This window comes from Pimephales promelas, chromosome 12, assembly GCF_988280905.1.
Source record: "Pimephales promelas chromosome 12, fPimPro1.hap1.1, whole genome shotgun sequence".
In the NCBI taxonomy this organism is placed as follows: Eukaryota; Metazoa; Chordata; class Actinopteri; order Cypriniformes; family Leuciscidae; genus Pimephales; species Pimephales promelas.
The window spans coordinates 27,920,729-27,937,114 of record NC_142780.1 but is presented as its reverse complement, the minus strand read 5'-3'; the positions used below and the strand labels follow the sequence as shown (position 1 = coordinate 27,937,114).

Here is a 16,386-nt window from a genome sequence, read left to right as displayed (position 1 = left end):
ATTGATCACTTTTTGCCAACAAACATTTTTAGCAAGAATTTCTTCGACAAAATCAACAGTGCTTTCAAGTCTCAAAAGCAAAAGAAGAAAGTTGCATGGTGTGGCCAACGTGTTTATGGGAGTACGGGGCCATGCAGGGGCCGTATCTGAGATGTATCTGGCTGCCAGACAGGTTTGTTTTAGTAAGAGCAAGAAGAGGTTGAAGTTGAGTGATTATAACAGAGCTCTTTAGTGTAAGCTCTGCCCTGGGGAGCAGATGAGATGAGCGGCTATTACATAAAACCCTGCCCTGGTGTTCATTTGTATCTGGAAGTATTCTGGCATGTCTTCGCTGGCCAGGTTTTCACGGGGATTTGACAAATTTGTAACAATACACGCAGATTTTATACATCGTGCCACCCATATGTGCAGGAAACCGCAACTGTAGAACCTGTTTTTGTTATTTTCAAGCTTATGCTTATCGTATGCCTGCCGTTTTTGAAGTCGATGGCATGGGTGTTGCGTGGTATCCTGTTGAGTTTTTGCTTAATTAGCTCAATAGAAGTTTTTGAGGGTCTGCTGAAGCTATTTATGGAGTTGAAGACTCAGTCTTGGGCATCAGGCTTTGAAGTCCCCTCACAGTGGTTGGGACCATATGAGGTTCATCGGCATGTTTCTGCCTGCCACCCCCATGGTGCTCTCCACTTTTGACCTTGTGGATCACTTCTGATCTGGCCTGGTAGGGAAGGGTTGAGGCAGGGAGGTGGAGAAGAGGTCTCGTTAAAGGGTTAATGAGGTAATACCTTTCATGTTCCCCAGCATAGCACAAACTCAGGCATGAAGGCAAACAATACTGTGTAGAGGGAGGTCTGATGGGTAGTGTGTCTGTATATGTATGTGTGGGTGGGTGAGTTTTATGTGCACTCATAATTCTAAACTTAGTTTTTAGAGGTGTTTGTGAACTCAAGCTTCATGAATACTAGCGCTCTAACAACCCCTTAATGCTTATTAAAGTAATATCATAAAAATGATTGGAGTAGGTTTTACAAGAAAATACTATTTCAGACTTTCTACGTCAAAATGTCATGTTTAATTCAATGTGTTAGTCCTACTTGCCATTTCTTTGTAATTATTTGTCAAATTTACTAGAAATCTCTGCGTGATTGTTTCAAAGCGAATCCTACACCAAATTGATAATTTAAGCTAATGCAATGGATGATACCTCAAACCACGTGGCTTGAGAACAACTGTGCTATTACTTTTCCAAGCGACTCGTACATAAGCCGACAAATGCTAAAATGAACGGATAAAGGGAACCATGTCATGTCTACCATTCTTCTATAACAACATTTAAAAAGGAATTTTAGAGCTTGACATTTCTAGAAAAAAAATAATATTCTTAATTAAAAAAATACCATGGTGTTTTAAGATTTTGATTCATTTACATCACATTTCTAGGTCTATAAATCACTTTTTAAAATTAGGCTACCTCATATTGTCATGTTTGCTGGTGTGGTGCCGGTTAGCAAGCACAATGGAGAAGATACATTCAAACATTCTTTATTAACAATCAACAACTCAGAAATTAAAATTGACCAAACTGCACTAAAGTTAACTCAAGGGTTGACAAGAATTGACAACTACAAACTGAAACAAATTGGAACTTTATTAGCTTAGCAAAAAACAAATTAGCAAATTAGCTTAGCACTCTCCTCAGAGTAACAATTACAGAAGAATAACAAAGCATATTTTGTCACGTTTTAGAGTTTGGAAAGTTAATTTCAAGAAGATGTTTTATACCATTACCACTGTCCTCATCACAGCTCATTTAGTATCTGGATCATATTTGCTATATCAAACATATTCTCGAAAGTATCATGTTCAAAATCAATTTTTTGATCGCTGACAGCTTCATCACTAGCCTGGTTAAAACCAGACCATTCTCAGTTGTAACTGAGATATGGTCTGGCAAAGCGTCATAGACAAATCATTTCCAGAGGGACGTCGCGGGTAGACCTAATGCCAATCAGAGCGATGAAGGAGATGACGTTTGCAGAGTGGCTGCCGGCGGAGAAACATTTCCGAGTGTTGTTCTTTGCTCGGTTTTAACAAAAAGGAAACGTTCAAATCGCTTAAAAACAGACGCGATAGCTGATTCGAGCGAGTGATGTTCGACGGCGGCGTCCATCTTTGTAATGTAGGCTATACAAAATCTGCTTCACAATCCCAGCGCTGTCGTCATCATGTAAAGCCCGCCCCAACGTTTCTGATTGGTGCTGCGATTTCTGCGGACTGGAAATGGGTTTGAATGAGCTCTAACTTTCAGAGCAAATCTAAATTTGCCGGAAGTTGTCTGGGTTATCCCAGGCTACTTCTTGACCAGACCACAGAAGCATTAAGTACTTGCCTTAAATGGATAGGAAATTCTGCATTTACCATCATATTATTCCAGACCTGTATACTTCCTTTTTGTCAAATGCTAAAAGGAGGTTTAAAAAAAGATATTTGATTGGATCCCTGTCAGGCCGAAAAGGAGGGTCTTGTTAGGTCTGCTAATGCTCAATGTTGTGAAACAATCCCAGGCACGTCTCTTCTCTGATCTTTTGGCAGCGAAATTGCTCTTTCTCCATGCAAAAAACCCCACTGCTAACTGCTTAGCATGTGTGTAGAACAGCATGTGTGACTGAATTGTGGGATTCAGAACCGATTGTGCCACAGGTGTGAAAATTAGGTGTGAGGTTTATGTGTGATAAATTACCAACAGGTGTGCTAATTTTAACCGTTCCACTTCCCACCCTCTCCACCACCCTCATGTCTTTGCTTCTGCCATTCTTTTTACACTGCTATCATTTTTATGCATTTTATAAGCATAAAAAAAAAAATAAGACTAAAATTTAATGATTTTAATTCATTTTGAAAAAAAAAAAAACTAACTAAATAATAATAATAATATTAAAATATTTTGGTAGTGGTAGAAAAATAAAAACTGCTCATAACAGATAGTCTCTTTGGAAAGTAGCCTATTACTATTGTGCACAGTTTTGGGAATCACTTTTATCTATCTGTTATTAAGGATGCGTCGATATTTTAACGGGAAAAAACGACCAAAATACTGATCGAGAAAATGATTTATCTCAGACCTCACCTCTGAACTTACTTTACAGACCTGAGACCATAACAGAACATCTCACTCTGAAAAGAATCCATGGAGTGGAAAAAGCTACTAACTTCCAAATTCCGTTTGGAACATAAACATGTCTTCTCACACATAGCCCGACATGACAGATTGCCTTTTGCACCTTACAGCACCTGTCTTTGGTCCACACATAAAGATTTTTTTTTCTCGTGTTTGCGAGATTCATAACAAGTGCTATTTGACCTCTCATTCAATTCTCTCATTGTAGAATTACAGCATATCAGCAGGTAATCATTGTATTTTTCCATTGTATTTGCTTTTTTAAATGAGAATTTACATGAATCAAAATGTAGTTCAATTATTTTTTTTTTTTAAATTTTGCTGATAATTTTCTCACCCCCATGTCATCCAAAAATGTCAATGTCTTTCTTTCTTCAGTCGAAAACAAATAAGGGTTTTTTATGAAAACATTCCAGGATTTTTCTCCATATAATGGACTTCACGGGGTACCAGACGATGAATAAGGGTCGTATCTAGCGAAACGATCGCTCATTTCAAAAATAAATAACTAAGTTTAAGTTTTATAAGCACAAATGCTCGCCTTGCTCTGTTCTATGTGACTCTCCTGTTCAAGCTCATTCATCAAAATGAACAAATCTTTTTTTGAGTCATTTGGTTCATTCAACAAACAAAATGAACGAAATGACTTTTTTTTTTTAAAGTGAACTACTCATTTAATTATAGGAGTTTGCCTTAAGATAATGCTAATCCCTTTTCACAGCCCGTTAAAATGATACATTTCAGAATGAAATGGGATATCCAACACAAAAATATGTATATAAAATATGTAAATATTTATATATTTTTGTTGAATTCAGTTTCTTTAAAGTATTTTTATTTTAACATTTTTTGTTACCAAATACCAACCCTAAGTTTTAAAAACTTTTAGGGACAGATTTACCAAACAAGGCAAACTAGCTGTTCTGTGTGATCTACTGACAAGGCGCAATTTAAAGACCACAGACACAGCCGGATTATTTCCATAATGAGCAATGCAATCTACCAAGAGCAGCGCAAATTAGCATCTGGTAGACCTTTTTTTGGGGGCGCAAAGTAACCAGTAATTGACTAGCGCAAACCTTAGTAAATCACCTTGCGTGATTAATTTAAATACTCTCCTCCCATGAATTTTTCGTCTTAAAAGGGAAACTCCTACAAATGCATATGCAATACAGTCAGCCGCAAAAATAACTGAATTTTTCACTGTAGTTTTTAACGGCAAAAGAAGGTTTGAGTTGGCACAAGCTGTTAGTAAATCTGGCCCAAAGTCAACTAAATAAATGAATAAATGTTTCATCAATGAGAAAATGTAGTTCTAGAAAGTTCAGTTCTAGAGGCACAGTGTAAGTAATTGGCTACCTTAAATGACTGTATTTCCTACTTTAAATGAATGACAATAATGCCCGTATGTGTGCTCTGCAATTTCTCTGCGGACTTAAAAGCCAAGCCAAGGTATTAGCATACACGTCAGCAGGTTTGCCCTCGGGTCTGAATCCCCTTTTGTCTTCCACCAAGTGCAAAGAAACACTAACACCAGTACCAGCTGCCCAAACTTACAAGGCATGTTTGGATGTCAGGTCCACCGATTCAATCGCGGTGATCCAAATCTACAAATCTATCGGTGCTTGCCATGCCTCCCGGGCCTGTATCACAGGAACACTCTCACTAAGCTAATAAGCCAGTGCCGTGAAACAAATGTGTTTACTCAGACACATGGTTCAGAATCATTATAATTAATGGGATTGCCCTAAATTGTAAACATATGCATACATTACAATCTGTTAAAGTAAACTGGAGTTAGGGGGGAACAACATGGATGCCTAAATCCTGACTATTTCCAGCTGTAAAGTAGTCGGAGGTGAGGTCCAGCATATTTTCTGCTAAATTTGAGGAGAAATGTGCCTGTAGAGCAAAACGTACCCTTGCCATATCCCACCATTCTGGCTCTGGTGTATTAATCTTCTGCAAAGTGTGATTTCCATACCCATGACCATGACAAATAAAGTCAGATGCAACAAATGCGGGTGGATTGATGCAGTTTTCCATGTACTGCCTTCAACCATGTGGAACAATGTGGGGACTGGCACACTTTTAGTGGATGATCTGAAAGTTTTACTGCATACTCCCAGTTTCTTTTCCATTATAAGAGGCGAGCTTTTCTGATTCTTAATGGATGGTTTACCCAAAAATATTTACCCTCATGTTGTTCCAATGCCGTATGACTTTCTTCCTTCCACAAATGGAGATTACAAAAGTGAATAGTGACTGAGGCTGTCATTCAGCCTAACACCTCCTTTTGTGTTCCACTGAAGAAGAAAGTTAAACAAATTGGAACAACATGAGAGTGAGGAAATGTTGACAGAATTTCAAAATGAGACAGCTGACTCTGACTTTTCTCTCGATTTTCAAGTAATGCTGATTACTCATTAACAGATACAAATCCTCTGAAATAAGGGGTTTTTGGGGTGTTTTGACATGCCCTGAAATTTTAGCTTTTTTCAGTTGCCTATAAACACATTAATGGCATAGGTGAAATTACGCTCTATTTAGCATAAACAGGGCTACCATAATATGTGAGCATTATGTATGTTTGTTTTTTGAGACAATATTGTTTATGCATGGTTATTCAAAAACACTAAAAAGAAAGTTTCTGAAAAAACATAGCCTTGGCAACTAACTAAAATAAACAAGTACTAAAATCACTTTAACTGAAATAAAATAAAGCTAAATTGAAAATAACTCATAACAAAATTACAACGTAAATGAAAAAAATATATATAAAAGCTAATTTTTGAAAAGCTTTTGAAAAGCTAATTCAAAATATTAATAAAAACTCTATCATTATATTAATGTTACAAAATTATTGCAGGTTTAAAGTTTTTTTTTTATTAAAATAAATTTTACTTATCCCAGTTTGCTGGTCTGACATCTATTAGTACAACCAATTTTTTTTTTTTTTTATTGTTTTTACTTTAACAAAACATTTCTGAAATTTTAGTGACAATGTTATCGGAAGCTCCTGTAAAACTAGTTTATGTGAAAAATTAAGACCACACGGATTGTAATTGATCCTACTTTTTCAGAATTAAATCTTGTGTAGAGAGAGACAGAGAATGATCTCAAATCTATCTTTCAAATAATTATTACTAATTGAATGAACATTGAATTAGCCTCATAGTTGTAGGTACTATGCTTCTTCATGGCTTCCTCTTTTTCTTCTAGAGATTTTTATTTTATTTTAACTTTTTACAGCTTTGAATTTTAACAAATGATGCATGATATCATCTAGAATTCTATTGTAGGGAAAGGGATGATGTCACCATATGATGTCATAGATTTGTGTGAGTGTGAGAAAGAGAGATCATTGGGAGTTGTTGGCAGTGTTGTTGTTTTTTGAGGTGGGGGGTTTGCCCTTTCTTTCCAGCTCTGGCGGCCAGAGGTGATGAAGTGATTTAAGAGTCTTTAAATGTACCTAAGACATAAGTATGTCGGTTCTCACTCTGTAAACTGTTGATCAGGATTCAAAACAAAGACAGCCAAAGCTGAATGAAGGCAACACAGTCCAACAATGTTGTCATACGTTATGAACTTGTGATTCGCATGAATGAAAGACCAAGAATTTTGCATTTACCTGAATGAACCACAGTCTCCCCACAGAAACTGGGCACAATCAAACTAGCACACAATATTGTTGGATATTTTGCAGATTGGATCCCATGTCAATTGATGTTCTTGAGAGGATGACAACAGGGATGTGTCGATTATAGATGAGAGAGGAAAGATTGAGAGAATAAAGAAAAGAAATGAAAATAATGACCCTTCATTTTGCTCCCCAAACAAATCAAGACATCCACCTCTATTCCGTTTGTACTGGTGATTTTCTGTTGCCTTATAAAGCCTCATTCAAGGGCCTTTGTAAATGCATTTGTTTAGGTTGTAGATGGATCGTTTAATGCATGATGAAAGAAGGCACTTGTATATTTTGGGTTTGTGAAACATTTGTCCCATACTCTCCGTGTAAACTATTTTGCTTTGTAATGGGAAAGGATAGTTCAAATAGAGGTGCACAGGTTGTCCTGTTGATGTCAGGGGCGTTGGAACAGTTTCAAAGTAGCATGGAAGCATTCAAGTCAACTTGCATTTGCAACCTATTTTGTTTCTGTAATGTATCAGATGACCAAAGCCTCTTATTTCTTTTAAGAAAATATTGCAATCACAGTTTTTTTCCCACCGAAGTACTTCCCTGAAGTAATGTGTTGAATATGGGTTTAAAGCTGCATCATTGCATTTATAATGAAATTTAACAATCCATTATAATACCTAATGTGTAACGGAGGCCATCTCAGATTATCCACTTGCGCTTGAAACAGAAGCGCACAAACGTACAATTTAAATTAGGAAAGTTCATGCGGCAGAGTTTGTATTTCAGCATTATCATTCATAATTGCATTCATCAATTTCAGAAAAGTAAGGTAACTGTTGTTGTTTTGTTCTCCAGTTGTGATTCTTTAGTTTGTTGATGTAATTTTTTCCTTTAATTTTATTGATCCATCAAATCATAGTCTGAACAAATGTTTATTTAACACTTAACATGAAAGACTTATGGTGAAGTTTAAAGCTCAAGCTGGTATGATTCTTGGAACAAAAAACACTCTTAGCAGCCAAATTAGGCTTATCCACTGTAATTTACATAGAACTCGAAATTCTGCCAGACCGACACACTTAGATAATTAGTGTTCTAAAGTGACTTAAAAACATAGCCGGAGATGTTGTTTACATGTATGGAAGCCACTTGGATCGTTCAGTTTTTCTTGGACGGCCTTTTATCATTCAAACAACGAGTGCATATTTCCTGTTCGAATAAGACGCCTACTGTAAATGCCACGTGATGGCCATGACATAACTTAAAATTTTTTATTTAGTTTGAATTTAAGGATCAGTAGAGTTGAATGCAGAATATGAATGGGGTCCGACGGGCACTTTTTCTTGTTTGTTTCCCCTCTTGGGTCCCAGTGTCTCTTTAAGACCTGATTTGACAGTGATATTGGAAAGCCATCAAATTTTCTGGTTTAGAGCTTGAATTTAATCCCCTCGATGAATTGATGAAAATACGATTCAGAATGGAAGACTCCGGTCATAGCTCCAGGTATAAATCAGCTGGCGGTGAAAAGATTTCCGTAAAATGTGGAAGCGCTGGGCCCTCTAGGGTGGCTCTTGGACACCCTTGCCCTAGACACACCAGATCCCAGCATCCTTTTTGACATGCCTGTGGTCAGAGCTGGGAAAGCCGTCCTCAGACATGCTGCTGTTCCAAAAATCTCGTACGAGGCAAAAAAAAAACGTCAGCTGTGCCGTCTGCCTTACTCTTTCCATTTATAATTACTAGCCCAGTGAGAGCATGTCCCGTCAGTGCTGGTGTGAATATCATGGCATACAATTGATAACAAGCAAAACCCTGCCAAACACAAGGCGATCATGCTGGGCAGTCGTTGCACTGATGTGATTGTTCACAGTTGATTGTGTTGTTCAAGCTCATGTTGACAGCAACAGTTAAAATAATCATTTAACTGCCGCAAGGCTTTGCTGAAACAGCTCTGACAGTGGGATGAAAGGAATAACACCCTTATGATTAAGCAACAGGGGAAACGGTTTGTGATATTGCCATACCACCCTCAATTAACAAAATTCAATATGGGAAACGCTCTGATAGTTTTTGGCTTTTTGAAGTTCCAGCCTCACGCCAGTCCTGGTTTCCGCCTGTTCTCTGCACTACGATCGCAATCAGGTCTGAAGTGTGTGGGCTGAGTTGGGGAGATTTTTTTTTTTTACCAATTTACGGTGAACGTCAGGTTTCTGTAAACATGTTCAAACTGTATACCATATGTCTTTATGTGTGGTTGGGGAAAAAATGTGTCCAGATCATTTCCATGTCACAAAAAACATTGAAGTCACGTGACATGAATCAAGCTACACAATAATGTTGTCTATTTTTTTGGTTAACATGAAAACAACATGATAAAAAAAAAAAATGCTATGTATTCTCTTTTATAGTCCGTTCTAGAGCTTTGTGTTCCAGGATAGTTGATTGGCAACATTGCAATTTTACAATGTAAACTTAAATGTGTATAGCACATAGTATTGATTGTGTAGCATTTAGATAACATAAATGCTGATGAATACAAAAAAATATATATTTTTATAATTCAACATCACTGATTTTTTGAAAGAACTACTTCGACTACAAGAGTTAAATTCCTGTATGGTTCCTCCTGTATGTCCATTGTCGCATATTAAAGGTCTCAAGCATATCTGATCCCAAGTAGTCAAGCTATTTTTAAAATTGCCAGTCCTTTATCAAATTTGAAAATGTACGTCTATTTCATGTAATATTTATTAATTAAAAAAAGGTTGCTTCTCAAATTAAGCTCAGTGTGCTCCCTTTAAAGAGCATATTGCAGGTAAAAAAAAAATCGAAATTTATAGATAACCTTGTATGAAAATACCATATGAAAAGTTAATGCAGGATTTAAAATGTTTTAAAACAACATAAGGACACTAATTTAGAAGATAAAGTGAGCGTTTCTTGGACTGCTAGTAAAAACGGCTTTTTTTTCAACGTCGCGTCATTTGACGTCATAGCAGGGAGCCGCAGCCTCGGCTCAGTGAGAGCAGGCTGGTGTTCAGTGAGAGCGCTCGTCAGTCAGTGTGCTTTCGTTAGTTTTTGCATTTTAATTTATCATCGTCATGGTAAATATTGTGTTTGTGGAGATTGCAAAAACTCCAGCCTGTCAGGACTTCAAGATCGAGTCCACAAGTTTCCATTACAATAAAAGTGACTGTGCTATATAGCCTATCTTTCGTTCCTGGTGCGGTTTGAGCAGGTGAAGAGACGGGATTTCTCCTCTCGGCTCGGAAAACACGGTCGTGTGTAGCGTTCACTTCAGATCAAATGATTAGCATAGCATCCCGGCAATATGATGGAGTTCAACATGGTATGCCGAAGCATATTGATCGTCGTATACTACCAATGGCATCAAATAGTGTTATATAACTTAGTCATGTCATGCCCTAAATAAAACTTGTAATTGAAAAACAAAATTGGTTGTTTAAATACTCAAACCTTTAATGTTCTGTTTATGTTATAACCAAGGTGAAAAATATGTATTAAAAATTTACCCGAGTATAGCCTATGCTTTTAGTAGCCTATAGAAATATACTCAAGTAAAGTTTTTATACATTTAATAGTATATAAATCTACCCTAAACATACTAATGTCTGCTGGCCTGTTATAGGATCATAATAATCTGTACAATATTGTGAGCACAGTGTATATCGTTAGCGAACGTGTATACTATAAGCACGTCTCTCACCTAAAAGGCACCTGTCCTGTTCTCCACTGGTTCTCCTCACATCACAGCTCAATTTTTCTCTGACCATTCTGTCTGACATTATCCTGGCCTGTCCCTGATCTCTTTAGCATAGCAGGCTCATAACTTTATGGCTTGATCCGTCATACGAGTATTTCCTCAGCGTCCGAAATGTCATTGCGATTCATTGTTTTCCTGTTGTGTGAATCGACCGCTCTCCCGCTCATTGCGTCACGCCCGCCACGCCCATTTTCAGACGCGGAAGTAAAATTTTCTCACAAAAACGACTGCAGAAGCTTCTGTGGCGTGTTTATACGTATATTTTAAAGAAAATCTAGTTCCTACATTGTTTTTCTATGCATTGACTCGTTGGGTCCTCTAACCTGCAATATGCCCTTTAAGCTGGGCAGTGAATAATGGCAGTGATTTGCAAACCATCGTTTGAAGCTCAACAAAGTGCATCAATCCATCATAAAAGTGCATCTATCATGATAAAAGTGCATCAATCCATCTTAAAAGTGCATCAATCCATCATAAAAGTGCATCTATAATGATAAAAGTGCATCTGTTCATCATAAAAGTGCATCTATCATAGTAAAAGTGCATAAAAGTTCTGTACACGGCTTTGGGGAGTTAATAAAGGCCTTCTGAAGCAAAGCCATGAGTTTGTGTAAGAAAAATATTCGAATAATTGAAACTTTATGAAGTAAAGTAACTAGCTTACGGTCAAACTAGCATCCAGATTCAATTTAAGTGTAAAGGGCAACTTGTGCAAGGATTGTGTAATGGACTTCTGACATCACCAGTTGTGTAAGTTGCGCTTTAGATGCAAGTGGATGACCAGATCTGATCTTTTAGAATCTGTGCTTGATTTTAAAGTTCTGTTTGTGTGTGTCTTATTCTTTAAAAAGGTTGTTTTGCACACATTTGTAATAAAACATCTTGTGAGCTTATTGGCAACAGGGGTGACATACAAAACATACTTATTAAGCACAGCCAGACTTTTTATATTTTAAAAAATAAAATGAAATATTATAGTGTGAGAGAGTAATATTTTATTTTAAATGAACTTACTAAAACCAATATATCTTGAGCACTAAAAATGTGTCAAGGCAGATTTTGGTGAGCTTAATAGGTACGATGTACCCTGGTTCAGTTGGGGAGCAGCAGATTGATTGATGAAGAGTATTAGAACAGTGAGGATTATTTTAAATGGCAAACCTTCACTCCTCCATGTGTATGGTTTGTCCATCTCGCTAAGCTTTCTCTTGTATAATTTTCTGGAAAATGTTTATGAATGACACATATTAAGCCATGCAGAATTTTCTTTTTATGTGGTGCGCTCTTACTTATTTATTCAGACTGAAGTAAAGATTTGGGAAAAAAGGTAAGCGAAATGCATGATATTTTATAAAGCGTTGTGGTGGGTCGTCCAGTTCGGACTGTTACTCTATCTCGGTTTGTGATATTCAAAACTTGGCTCCAATCAATAGCAATGTCTCTGGTTTGCAGCTATTGTGTGTGCCCAAGGACATTTTCCTGTAAAGGGGACGCTAAGGCGCTTACATTTAACTTTATTGTGAAACGGTATGGTCGTTACTGGCTCCTTTGTCTTCTACCAGCAACATGATCCTTCTCGGAGTCAATGTGGTTTTGGGCTTTCAGCGGCTGTCTGAACTATACTTGCAGGAGTTGAGCTTTGAATCAAATCACTGTGCTGCGAAAACGTCAGGCCTCGCTAGTGTCACAGTAATGACAGTTTCTTTAGTCAATGAAAGTTTTATGTGTCAATGAAAATGTCTTAGACAGTTCTATAGCAGCACACGTTTATCCATTCAACTGAGCCCTTTGTAGTTAGCTTGCTCTGTGGTGAAGTGGTTACAACTTAACGTTTCTGGTTTGATTGCAAGAAAGCAGTCATGAACTCTCATCGTGCTCCCTTGAGCAAAGCACTTAACCTCAGTAAGTGTACGTTTTTATTTCACTACATTCTGCATTCATGTAGGTCAAGATTAAGGTTGCGTATAATCCTGTATTTAAGCAAAGAATCTTGCAATTTTATATTCATTCTATACGGGATGCAATTTGTCCCTTATTTTAGCGCCTCACATTAAAACACTTGGGAAAGCTTCCGTATCTCATTTGAATTGATTTACTATTCAGCATCCAATTGCGCATATTAGAATAAATTTGAAAACAAATTGCTTGCGAGGATGATAATGATTATAACATATTCATCTTATAATTTGGCTAGGCTGAAGTTAAGTCAATAAAATGTCATTTTATTGCAGAATTTCATTTTTGTTTTTTACTTTGTGAGTAATTGTCACATCACCAGTGGTTTACTAAAAATGTAGATTGTTGGCAACCCAAGTCAAGATGTCACTTATTTGGTGTTATTAGCTGGTAAAGTGTCTGTTTTGTGTCTTCTTCTATTGCAGCTAGCTATGGAGCGTATCCCATTTGTAAAGGCTGCTCGGTGTGTTCAAAGGACAACGGATGTATGAACTGCCAGCCCAAGCTCTTCCTGTTTCTGAGGAGGGAGAGGATGAGGCAGTACGGCGAATGTCTCCACGCCTGTCCTTCAGGCTACTACGGCATGCGCGGGACAGAGATCAACATGTGCTCCAGTAAGATCCTACACTTACTCACATTTACAAATGCACATGCACATACTGTAATAAGTAATTTGGCCTTGAATTTGATACAGTAAGCTTGTTTTGAGTGAACTGACAAATCTGACAACATGTCAATTTGGCAAGTTAGGACTTTGCATAGAGGATATTCACTATTGTAATCTGTAATCTTAATTTTATTTGTTTATAGATGTCTGAAGACCCCTTTTTCCAGCATTTTCCATGTGTTCTATCAAATGTTTAAGTGTTATCTGTAGTTCCTAAACTTTTATATTACAATCATGTGTATGAAACAAGTAGGGATGTGCAAAACAACATTTCATAAATCAACTAGCCTAGTCATTTGGGCAACTGAAATCTTTTTTTAGTATTTTTTTTTTAACTGAATGCGATATTGACATGAGGATTGACTAATCAGTTTCGGTTTGACCTGATCGGAGACATTTTCTATATAACGTGTTTTTGCAAGGGTCTCGAGATGGGTTTTTTAAAAACTACAATATGACTTGACCTAGTGTGTTAATACGTGGCATTTGAGATTGGACGTTTAGTTGACTTCAATTATTGACTAGTCAGATGTTGGATCTTACCCATCCCTAGAAACAAGAATGAAATAGGAAAACAAAATAGTAACAAAACAGAGTAATATAATAGTCCTATTGGAACTGTGTGTCCCCCTCCTTCCATGCCCTGTATTTCATAACCTTATTTTAACATTTACGCCAGGCCTGAGACACTCCGGACCTTTGAGGTTAAGCGAAAAGCCTGAGGTGTTGGCTTTGTACTTTATGTGAAAACAAAACTCTAACTCTTTGGATTGTTCGAGCCAAACTCCTGACAGACAGACTTGAAACCTCAGAGGAGTGTGTCAGGACCTACAATGCTAATAAACCCAGATCCAGTACAGACACCCCTGTATAAAAACATGTCCCGTCTCACTCAGCAAACTCTATACTGATTTATTTGCCAATTTTATCAAAAGAGGAGGAGGGGGAAACACCTAAAACGCCTCATTTACCATAAAATGGATGTACCAATTGAGGCTACTTGGCGTTATAAAGCTTGCCTGTTCTCCACTAGTAATCAAAGTCATTGCACCTATTTTGTAAGTTCTTAAGTTGTGGAGAAGGGACAAAGTCATGTTGTTTTCTGAGACTGTCCTCCAACCATTCGTTGTCCTGGTTGAATTTTGATTTTAAATGATACTGATATGTGGCCAGTTAATCTGGATTCCTTTCCAGGAGAAGTTCTCTTAGAACAAAACCTCACATTGTCATGTAGCATCAAATCTCCGAGCAAAGCCTACTTTGATGTGATCACTGTTTCAGTCACGACTTTGTAATCCAGCTTCGCATTTGACCCATCTCCTTAAATTATGCTTTTTCTGTCATCTTCGCTAAGCTCTTCATGTGTGCCAGTCATAATGGTATGTTCTATCAGGGTCAGCGCGAGAACTAATTGTCGGGTCACTGGGAACAGTTTCGAACACACGCCACCCGTTCAGACTCGCTCCGCAAGTCCGCATTCTCTCTTGTCCGGGTTTTCAGCACAACTGAAGTTTGTTCTTCCAAGAGCCTGAAACGGTAGATTACGTTGGAGTTGATCGTGTTTTTAAAAAACATGCTCTGAAATCACTTAAGCAGCAGCTGCTTATCATTAGACCTTGAATGTGTGTGTGATCCTATCTCGTTTAAAAAATGCTTCACAGTATCGCCAGGCCTGAGTGAAAACAAAGGCAAAGAGGAGACAGGTTTGCACTACATCAGTCCAGACTCTTCCGCTGGAGCTGTGGGGTGGGGTCGAGCGCTTTTGAAATCCAAATTGAACACTGAGATAATTTGGCGAGCATCATATGCGTGACTGAAATATCTCAAATGTGAAGAAGGAAGATTGCATAATTTATTTAAAGGGATAGTTCACTTTGAAATTAATTTTTGATATGTTTTAGCTTACCTCAACGGGATCCAAGATGTAGCTGTCTTTGTTTCCACGGTATTTTCAATTTTGATATTTTTAGGTCAAATTGTTCTTGTCTGTCAGTCATATAATGGAGGTTTATGGGGTCCACCCTCATTTCACCTCAAAGAGCATGCACAGAGAAGTCCAAATTAAACATGATTTAATGACTCATAAATGTAAGTACACATTGATGGCCTAAGACACAAACTATCCCTTTAAATGAATAGTTCACCAAAAAAAATGGTTCTTTAGATTATTATAACGTACTTTACATGAAGGGGAAAAGGGTTATTTATTTTTAAGAACTGTTCACTAAAAGGCTCTTTGGGGAACCAAAAATGGTTCTTCAATGGCATCACTTTTGGAAAATTTATTAAGAGTGAATGGCCATCTAAATTCTCAAATGATCATACAGACCTGTAAAACTCAGCAGATGGTGATTGATTGAACAATTTGAGAGAGACATACTTGGAAAGCTTGTTTAATAATTACCTGATCTCACAAGATTGTTTGACTGTGTGCGCAATAGCCTTTCTGCTTTTGGTTAGTTGTTCCTAAACACTGCTGCAGCCTACCACTTAAGCTAACCAGATAAAAAGAGAGTGTGGGGAGGATGAAGGAGAGATAAACGCTGGAAAAGAGATTCAGAATGCAGACAGAACTGGTGTGCTGGTACCATCAGTTTTTTCCACAGGTTGTCAAGTGGAAGCCCTCTTTCTCATCCATCTTGAACTCTCCTTTTCTCCCTTTACATTTTACATATTTCAGTGTCACCACAAGGAACCCCCGCCCCCTCCACACACACCCTCTTTCTCACGGATACACGGATGCATGAAAAGCCTCTAGACTGAGAATTAGGGTATAACATGCAGTCAGGGAGACCCTTTACAGCAGCCAACAAGCTGATGCATCTCTTTTATGGACATGCGAATTCACAGTGACAGGGCTGTGAGTATTAATGCTGACTTTATGAAATAAGTTTGGCATGATTAATAGCCCATGTTAGTAAGCAGCCTTCCACTGAATGATAGATATTGGCCCCAGATGACCTCCTGTTTCTCCAGACGTGAAGTTTCCTGTCATCTCTTTACTCACATGGAAACCCTTTTTCAGAGCTTTCTGATTGCCAATATCCTGGACGTGTAGTTCAAGTATTTTTGACAGCTCATCTAGGACTAGTATATGTGCCACATGAGAGCCCCCGTGTCAAGGATAATAGTTTCATCCAATTTTTTACTACGTTTTATCG

General features: G+C 37.7%; 1 protein-coding gene across 2 annotated transcripts in view; it reads left to right on the top strand.

The window, feature by feature from the left end:
• Positions 1-16,386, top strand: part of rspo2 (R-spondin 2) — a 60,531-nt gene that overhangs the window by 11,568 nt on the left and 32,577 nt on the right. For both annotated transcript variants that reach the window (XM_039650820.2, XM_039650821.2), the window contains one exon: positions 12,984-13,172. In XM_039650820.2, the coding sequence (XP_039506754.1) occupies positions 12,984-13,172 (189 nt within the window). The remainder of the gene's footprint in view (positions 1-12,983; positions 13,173-16,386) is intronic.